Source organism: Glycine max, chromosome 19 (assembly GCF_000004515.6).
Source record: "Glycine max cultivar Williams 82 chromosome 19, Glycine_max_v4.0, whole genome shotgun sequence".
NCBI classification, from domain to species: domain Eukaryota; kingdom Viridiplantae; phylum Streptophyta; class Magnoliopsida; order Fabales; family Fabaceae; genus Glycine; species Glycine max.
In genome coordinates this window covers 34,019,312-34,029,450 of record NC_038255.2, presented here as the reverse complement: position 1 = coordinate 34,029,450, position 10,139 = coordinate 34,019,312, and the positions used below count along the sequence as shown (strand labels likewise).

The 10,139-nt window shown below is 37.8% G+C and overlaps 1 protein-coding gene across 1 annotated transcript; it reads left to right on the top strand.

Annotated features, from left to right (window-relative positions):
• Nucleotides 1-588: 588 nt before the first annotated feature.
• Nucleotides 589-8,832, top strand: LOC100811087 (transposon Ty3-G Gag-Pol polyprotein). The gene is given in 10 exon segments (XM_006605100.2): nucleotides 589-735; nucleotides 852-1,089; nucleotides 1,180-1,276; nucleotides 1,360-1,481; nucleotides 1,627-1,769; nucleotides 3,478-3,549; nucleotides 4,164-4,310; nucleotides 4,428-5,405; nucleotides 5,541-5,668; nucleotides 5,670-8,832. Coding segments are annotated over 10 exon segments (5,235 nt in total).
• The last annotated feature ends 1,307 nt before the right edge of the window (nucleotides 8,833-10,139 follow it).

Below are 10,139 nucleotides of genomic sequence, written 5' to 3'. Positions count from 1 at the left end.
AATGAACAAAGTAAGCCTTTCCGGTTGCACCATTTAAGGAACATGGTTTCAAGCTAAAACAACCAGGGTAAGCTTTCCGGTTGCACCATTGCACAAAATGCACAAAAAATGAGCTAAGCATGTCCACAGAACATAAACAACGACCACAACACATAAACAACTTGCATGCAGATGATACTCTGTGTGTAGCAGAGTAACACCACACAACAAATGGAAATTTTTGGGAGGACAGCCCAAAAGTTTTGGAAATGTAGGAGAGTCAAAGTGTTTCAGGTATGATGTAGGTCAGTATAGCTTAATCTTTTTTTGCAACCTTTATATGTTTCATCGAAGAAGGAAATGTTGAATACTTCAAATCTACACATCTTCAAATTTGAATTTGAAATTCAAATTCGTTTGTCTTCTCACCGAAGTCTAAGCCTATTCTTCTCTTCTATGTTCGTGTATAAATAATGTAAAATGTAAAATAGATGTCGGTATGATTTATGTTGCATTTGCTGAAAATCGATTTGCATTATAAATATACTATGATTTAGTTTTTTACTTAGTTGTTTTTTATTTTAGAAAATGACTAACAAATTCAACTCAATGACTGAGATCAATGCTAAGAAAGAGAGTTGGAGAATCATGGTTAGGGTTGTTCATTTGTGGATGATATCTAATGTTTCAACTACCAAACAAACATTTAGCAGCAAAATACCATTATCCATGGAGACGGTGCTGGTGGACTCAAAGGTTAGTTCATTTAAAAAATTTATAATTTATTTCGTTTGTGATATTTTATAATATTGTCAAATTTTTAATCACTGTTTTGAATGTAAGGAGATAAAGTCCATGGTTTTGTGAAGCAGACTCTCATTTATAAGTTTGACAAAACCTTACAAGAAGGGAAAGTATACTCTATTCAATTTTTTGGTGTTGTTGACAATGGAGGTATATATAGAATCATCCTCCACAAGTACAAAATTATGTTTCAGTACTCCACTAAGGTTGCATTGGTGGACAATGCAAGTGTTCCAGACTCTGTGTATGATTTTATACCTATAAGAGACATTGTTTGTGGTGGTTATGACACTGATTATTTAGTTGGTAAGGTTTTCATTGAATGCAAACATTTAGATTGTTATTTTCAGTTGTTGTCAATTTTAAAAAAATAAATTAAATGTTTCATTTGCATAGATGTCATGGGTATTTTGACAAGTGTTGGGACTGAAAGAGAAAATGAAAGAAACGCAATGAGAACAAAGATGAATGTCATCGAAATAAAGGATGATGGGTAAGTGGTATTATATTGTTTGTATTTTACTCTTTCTATTAAGTAATAAGTATTTGTTGTTTATCATGTTTTTTTAAAAACAGGTTTAACAGAGAGTGTACTTTGTTTGGTCCATTTGTGGATGAACTTAATGCATTTCTTGCATTTGGAGTAGTTGAAAATGTTGTTGTAATAGTTCATCTAGCCAAAGTGAAGTGTTTCCAAGGTATTTGAATATTGTATTCCCATTTGCGTTAGAAATACACTCTGTTATTTTTTTATTTTGAAAAAAATGGCTAACAAATATAACTCTATTGTTGAATATTAAAATGCAATTTTGTATTGATTGTGATGTGATTTGTATTAATTAGCCTTATGTTGTAGGATGCTTCAGGATATGAATTCACCATGTGTAAGTTTGAGTCAACTTAGTAATGATGCAGTTAGTGCGGAGGTTGATTTTCTTGAAGTTACACCAAAGAAAAAGATTGAACGGATTAAAGATTGCAAGGAGGTAATAATGTGATATAATGTGCAGTGTGTGTGTGTGTGTGTGTATATATCAAAACAAAAAGATCAGTGACTATAAGCAATTTGCATTAAGTATACTTGCCTCTTTTTGGGTAAGGCTTTTAGATCACCTTTTGTATCTTTAGAGGCTTCTCTCCTCTCATGTTGATTAATTGTCCCTGAACATGACAACACAATAAATATTAAAATTCTTAGGACTACAAAATTATATGTACTTGAAAGTTGAAACATGTCACATCCACAAAATGTGGATATAATCACCATGCAATGACCCTAAAAAGGAAACATTATTCCAAAGGTGAAAAGCATTGCATACAATCACTTGCTTCACAACCTGAAAAGTAACATGGTTCAGCATATTTTATATATATATTGTAACGCACCGTTTCACTTAAATAATAATATAATATTAAATAACAAAAGTTAAAATAACACAAGCCACTCCCCTGCAGTTTAAAAAAAAATAAAATCCCGAGACCTTTCTCCCCCTTTCCCGAAACTTCCATTTTCTTTTTGTGCAGCAGCCCAGCCCCTCTCTAACCCTATCCCTTCTTCCCCAAAGACTTAATCCTTCAACCTTTCGCTCATATCCTCCCATGGTTCCAAAAATTGCAAGCTTTTTAAATCTTTGGGCTTTTCCAAGCACGAGAAGGTGACTGGAGAAAACGGAAAACACTACGCATTTCCTAGGTTTTTCTATTTGATCTCTTTAAGGTAAATGTTTATGACCCATTATGTTAGATGAGTATGTTATAGCACTGATTAGTCATGGGCTGTGAGAAAAAGAGTTAGAAACTAAGTATTAGAGATTATTGTAATTTTCTCAAAACCCTAGGTTTGCTAAAATTGAGGATTTTGTCTAATCCCTTGTTCTATTATTTGAATGCTTAGGTTCTGTGGAAAATATAGCGGTTGACCTTCCTAACAACAGTAGAAGTCAGTGATTGCGTTATTTAGGTGAGTAGCTAATATACTTAGCGATTTTCTTAAAGATCATTTATGAAGAAGCAAGTATACTTTCGAACATATATATTTTTGGTAAGCATTGAAATTTATTGTGAGATCTTGATAATATATATAAGGATGAATGTTGAACTGTTTGTTTAATTTTATTTATGTTGAGATCATGAATGATATGTCGTTTGCTACAACGAAGAGATAATGTAGCCTATGAGTTGAATTCTCATAGTATAATGATATTTCTGTTTGCTACAACGAAGAGATAATGTAGCCTATGAGTTGAATTCTCATAGTATAATGATATTTCCGTTTGCTACAACGAAGAGATAATGTAGCCTATGAGTTGAATTCTCATAGTATATTTATGTGTTCCGTTCGCTGCAACGAAGAGATAATGCAGCCTACGAGCTAAATGCCGTAGTTATATAATTACCGTTCACCACAACGAAGAGATAATGTGGTCTATGTGCACATAATTGAATAAATGCTTGATTTTTTTAAAGTAATTATTTTGAATACCAGATTATGAGAAATTCTGAAATGTATATTATTTGCGTACATGGATTTCTAAAAGCAAGTGTATCTTTCATTCATTATTTATTGAAATGTCATTTTCATATCTTTTGAAATGGAAGGATTCATGTTAAGTGGTGCTCTCTCATGTCTGCTTAGTATATTATGCTCTCACTAAGTCCTTGTGACTTACCCCTTTTTGTTACTTCTTTTCTCAGATACCCAGTAGTGGAGTAACCGATTTCCTGGGATTTGCTGACACACCCAGGAACTTGATTATCTTTTTTTTGGTAGGTCCGCATTGTGTCTGATGGATATTTTGGTTATAACTCCAGTATAACGCAGCTATAGGGGCCAGGGTAGTAAGAGATTTAGAGAGAATTCTTGTATTTTGGGATGTAAATGATTCTCTCTTGTAGCTATGATGAGAATGAACTTATGATGTTTTGAGACACTTGGTGATTAGTAATTATAATTCACTTTGTTATTAAATGGATGAGATGAGATACTAGCATATGGATTTGTCTATATATATATATATATATATATATATATATATATATATATATATATATATATATATATGGTGTGCTTTTACAGGTTATGTTGTATAGGATAGGCTGGCCAGACTAAGGAAGTCATAGTCTGTGCGCCGGTCATGTCCCAACAGTGGGTCGTGACAAAGTTGGTATTAGAGCCCAGGTTGATAGGTCAGATAGCTGCATTGTTTGGTTTGTTATGGAATCTTGTTTGTAACTTGTGTACTCGGGCCCAAATTACATGCAAGAGGCTATGACAATCCATGTTAAACTGGATTTATTGTCTTAGTGTATGTGATTCCGAGTGCTTCTCTAGTTCTTCCTCGTAATTAAATCTTTGACCTTTACTATTGTCTTTGGTCAAGATGCCACCCAGGAATAGACGCGTTAATGAGTCAATTTCTGACGAGGCTTCTGCTCAACCCCAAGGTGTAGCCCCAAGAGGCCGTGGACGTGGTCGTGGTCGTGGACGGGGAAGACTTGGTAGGGGTGGTGGAATGCCAGAGGTTGAGGTTCCTTGGGCTACACGTGGGAACCCAACACTAGCTCAGTTGACGGCTAATATGCAAAATATGCAAGAGATATTAGGACGACTAGTTGATGTGGTTGGGGAACGCAGACAACAATAGGTAGGGCAACAACAACCGATTTCTGAGATTGGTCAAGAGGGTGTGCAGCATGAACAGCCCTTGGTTCAGCCCACTATTGCGGAGGTTCCCTTGAGTGCATTTACAAAGCTTAATCCACCGAATTTCAGCGGCTCAGACATTCATGAGGATCCTCAGACATTTGTAGATGAGGTGTCATGGATATGTCAAGGATTAGGTTGTTCCCCTACTCGGATGGTACAGTTTGCAGCTTTTCGTTTGCGTGATGTAGCAAGGGGATGGTATGAGACTATGCTCCTTGCAAGACCAGTAGGATCACCTCTTTTAGCATGGGATGAGTTTATTGAGTTGTTCTTAGCTCACTTTTTGCCTCAAAGTGTTAGAGACAGTAGAGCACGTGAGTTTGAGACTCTTGTGCAAACCGAGCAGATGTCAGTGATGGAGTATAATATCCAATTCATGCGACTTTCTAGATATGCACCACACTTGGTGGCTACTGAGAAGTTACGAGTTCATAGGTTCTTGGAAGGTTTGAAGAGTTATTTGTTCAGGGCAATTGCAGGACATGGTGACATTACTTATGAGGCTCTGAATAGGGCTTTAACTATTAAGCGAGGAAACAGAGACAGGGGTGGAAATCCTCGTGACTCACGCAAGAGGTTTCACTCAAATACATCTCGTGGTGGCCATCAGGGCCATGGTGGGGGAGGTTTTAGAGTTGATACAAGTCAGCCTTGGCAAGGTCAACAGGGAGGTCATCTGCCACAAGTCACTCAAGTTAGTCAGGTAGCTAGTACAGCTCATAGTCGGGGTGTTGCACATCATCGTGCGACTTCTGTTGGGACCCCTATTACTTGTGCTACATGTGGAAAGGCACATACCGGACCTTGCAGGCAAGGGTCAATAGGTTGCTATCGATGTGGGCAAGTTGGACATTTTGCTAGGAGCTATCCTATGTCACCTTTTCAGCCATTTTTTAGTGGAGTGGCAACACCTATGGTCCAGATGGGACAATCTAGTGGTTCAGGATCACGTGGAACAAATGGATCATATCGAGGTGGCAGAGGATCAGGAGGCAGAGGACAGGGGCAGACGAGTGGAGGGCAAGCTTGTGTGTTCACCTTGACTCGCTAGGATGCTCAAGCATCCAATGCCGTTGTGACAGGTATACTTTCCATAAATTCTCAGGATGCACGTGTTTTGTTTGATTCTGGAGCTACACACTCCTTTATATCTCCTTTCTTTGCAACTACTTTAGGAAGACCCATCACCTCTGAGTGAATTTCTGATAGTGGCTACCCCCATGGGTCACTCTTTATTAGCAAATTCAGTGTACAAATCTTGTGAAATTTTGTTAGAAGGAAAATCATTTAAGGCAGATCTTATAGAGCTGGATATGGTAGACTTTGATGTCATATTAGGTATGGATTGGTTGGCTGCTTGCCATGTTACTTTAGATTGTCATAATAAAGTAGTGAAGTTGGATGTGCCGGAGGAACTGACCGTTGTGTTTCAGGGTGATCAAAATTGGTCATCAAGTAATTTGATTTCAGCGGTAAAAGCTCACAGGTTGTTGAGGAAGGGTTGTCAAGGTTACCTGGCGATGGTAAAAGATGTCAATGTGCCAGTAGCAGAGTTGGGGCAGGTCCCGGTGGTATATGAGTACCCTGATGTTTTTCCTGAGGAGTTACCTGGCATACCGCTAGATAGGGAAGTAGAGTTTGGCATTGATTTGCTTCCAGGAACTCAACCCATATCTATACCTCCATATCGGATGGCTCCAGCTGAACTTAATGAGTTAAGGGAGAAATTGAAGGATCTTTTTGACAAAGGTTTCATTCGTCCTAGTTGCTCCCCTTGGGGTGCACCCGTCTTGTTTGTCAAGAAGAAAGATGGTTCACTTCGTTTGTGTGTCGACTATCGACAATTAAACAAGGTGACTGTGAAGAATAAATATCCTCTACCCCGTATTGATTATTTGTTTGATCAACTTCAAGGATCTCAATGTTTCTCAAAGATTGACTTGAGAGCTGGATATCACCAGTTGAAGATAAAGGCAGAGGATATTCCTAAGACAACTTTCCGCACTTGATTTGGACATTATGAGTTTTTGGTGATGTCTTTTGGATTAACTAATGCTCCTGCAGTTTTTATGGACTTGATGAATTGAGTCTTCAAGTCATTCTTGGACCACTTTGTGATAGTTTTCATTGATGATATTTTGGTGTATTCTAAAAGTAAAGAGGAACATGAGCAACACTTGAGGGAGCATAAGTTGTATGCAAAGTTCTCTAAATGTGAATTCTCGTTGGATAGTGTGGCCTTTTTAGGTCATGTGGTATCTAAGGATGGTATAAGCGTAGATATGAAGAAAGTGGAAGCAATTCAAAGTTGGCCTAGGCCTACATCAGTGTCAGAAATTCATAGTTTCCTTGGACTTGCTGGATACTACCGTCGGTTCATTAAGGATTTTTTGAGACTTGCAGCTCCTCTAACTAGACTAACACAAAAGCAAGTGGCATTCCAATGGAATGATGCATGTGAGCAATGTTTTCGACAGCTAAAGGATTGCTTGACATCCGCACTTGTCTTAGCCTTACCTTCGGGTGGTGGAGGTTATGTGGTTTATTGTGATGCATCGAGGATTGGACTGGGGTGTGTCTTGATGCAACATGGAAGGTTGATTGCTTATGCTTCTAGACAACTCAAGAGGCATGAACAAAACTATCCTACACATGATCTAGAGATGGCAACAGTAATCTTTGCTCTTAAAATTTGGAGGCATTACCTATATGGTGAGACTAGTGAAATCTACACGGATCATAAGAGTCTTAAGTACATATTTCAGCAGAAGGACTTGAATTTGAGGCAAAGGAGGTGGATGGAGCTCTTAAAAGACTATGATTGCACGATCTTATATCATCCAGGTAAAGCTAATGTAGTTGCTGATGCTTTGAGTAGAAAGTCTATGGGTAGCTTAGCTCACATTGTTGAAGTTAGGAGACCAGTAGTGAAGGAGTTTCAAGATCTTATAGCTAGTGGAGTAAGGTTTGAGGTCACGGGCACCGAATCACTTTTAGCCCATGTTCATGCTCGTTCCACTTTAGTGGATACCATTAAGGTCACTCAAAGTGAAGACCCTCACTTGAGAAAGATTATGGAGGAAGTTCATTATTCCTCTTATACTATTCACCCAGGTTCTACTAAAATGTATCAAGACATGAAAGAGTTCTTTAGGTGGGAAGGGATGAAAAAGAATATAGCTGAATTTGTATCTAGATGTCTAGTATGTCAACAAGTTAAAGCAGAGCATCAAAAGCCCGCAGGTTTGTTTCAGCGAATTGATATACCTGAATGGAAGTGGGAAAGGATTACTATGGATTTTGTGACGGGGTTACCTAAAACCTCAAAGGGTTATGACTCAGTTTGGGTGGTTGTAGATCGATTGACTAAGTCAGCGCACTTTTTGCCTGTGAAAACTACCTACTCAGCAACTCAATATGCCAAGATTTATTTAGAGAGGATAGTGTCCTTGCATGGAGTGCCATTGTCCATCATATCAGATCGGGGCCCTCAGTTCATAGCTCGATTTTGGAAATCTTTCCAACTGGCCTTAGGGACTAGATTAGATTTGAGTACTGCTTTTCACCCTTAGACTGATGGTCAATCAGAAAGAACGATACAAATCCTGGAAGATATGTTGCGTGCTTGCATGCTTGATTTTGGAGGTAGTTGGGATCAATACTTGCCTTTGGCAGAGTTTGCTTATAATAACAGTTATCAATCTAGTATTCATATGGCACCTTTTGAGGCCTTGTATGGGAGGCGCTGTAGATCACCGATTGGATGGTTTGAAGTTGGAGAGCATAGGTTAGTAGGCCCGGATTTAATTCAAGAAGTTGTTGAGAAGGTCAAGATGATTCGAGATCACTTACTGACTGCTCAAAGTAGACAAAAGTCCTATTCAGATCAGAGACGTCGACCTTTAGAGTTTAGTGTAGGAGAACATGTATTTTTGCGTGTGTCTCCCATGAAAGGTATCTTACGTTTTGGTCGGAAAGGTAAGCTTTGCCTCAGGTTTATTGGTCCTTTTGAGATTCTAGAAAGGGTGGGGCAGGTGGCTTATCGTTTAGCCCTCCCGCCAAATCTATCGAGTGTTCACCCAGTATTTCATGTGTCGATGCTTCGAAAATATGTTCATGACCCTTCTCACATTATTCAACTTCAGTCAGTGCAACTTGATGAGAATCTCAGTTATACAGAACAACCAGTGACTATAATGGACAAACGTGTGAAACATTTACGTTCTAAGGATGTTGTATCAGTGAAAGTGGCTTGGAGAGGACCAGCAAGAGAGGAGATGACTTGGGAACCAGAAACCATTATGCGTGAGAAGTATCCTCACTTGTTTGAGACTCAAGATTAGTCATTGATCAAAATTCGAGGACGAATTTTTTTAAGGGGGGAAGAATGTAACGCACTATTTCACTTAAATAATAATATAATATTAAATAACAAAAGTTAAAATAACACAAGCCACTCCCCTGCGATTTTAAAAAAAAATCCCGAGACCTTTCTCCCCCTTTCCCGAAACTTCCATTTTCTTTTTGTGCAGCAGCCCACCCCCTCTCTAACCCCTTCTTCCCCAAAGACTTAATCCTTCAACCTTTCGCTCATCTCCTCCCATGGTTCCAAAAATTGCAAGCTTTTTACATCTTTGGGCTTTTCCAAGCACAAGAAGGTGACTGGAGAAAATGGAAAACACTACGCATTTCCTAGGCTTTTCTATTTGATCTCTTTAAGGTAAAATGTTTATGACCCATTATGTTAGATGAGTATGTTATAACACTGATTAGTCTTGGGCTGTGAGAAAAAGAGTTAGAAACTAAGTATTAGAGATTATTGTGATTTTCTCAAAACCCTAGGTTTGCTAAAATTGGGGATTTTGTCTAATCTCTTGTTCTATTATTTGAATGCTTAGGTTCTGTGGAAAATATAGCGGTTGACCTTCCTAACAGCGGTAGAAGTCATTGATTGCGTTATTTAGGTGAGTAGCTAATATACTTAGCGATTTTCTTAAAGATCATTTATGAAGAAGCAAGTATACTTTCGAACATATATATTTTTGGTAAGCTTTGAAATTTATTGTGAGATCTTGATAATATATATAAGGATGAATGTTGAACTGTTTGTTTAATTTTATTTATGTTGAGATCATGAATGATATGCCATTTGCTACAACGAAGAGATAATGTAGCCTATGAGTTGAATTCTCATAGTATAATGATATTTCCGTTTGCTACAACGAAGAGATAATGTAGCCTGTGAGTTGAATTCTCATAGTATATTTATATGTTTCGTTCACTGCAACGAAGAGATAATGTAGCCTACGAGCTAAATGTCGTAGTTATATAATTACCGTTCACCACAACGAAGAGATAATGTGGTCTATGTGCACATAGTTGAATAAATGCTTGATTTTTTTTAAAGTAATTATTTTGAATACCAGATTATGAGAAATTCTGAAATGTATATTCTTTGCGTACATGAATTTCTAAAAGCAAGTGTATCTTTCATTCATTATTTATTGAAATGTCATTTTAATATCTTTTGAAATGGAAGGATTCATGTTAAGTGGTGCTCTCTCATGTCTGCTTAGTATATTATGCTCTCACTAAGTCCTTGTGACTTATCCCTTTTTGTTACTTCTTTTCTCAGATACCCAGTAGTGGA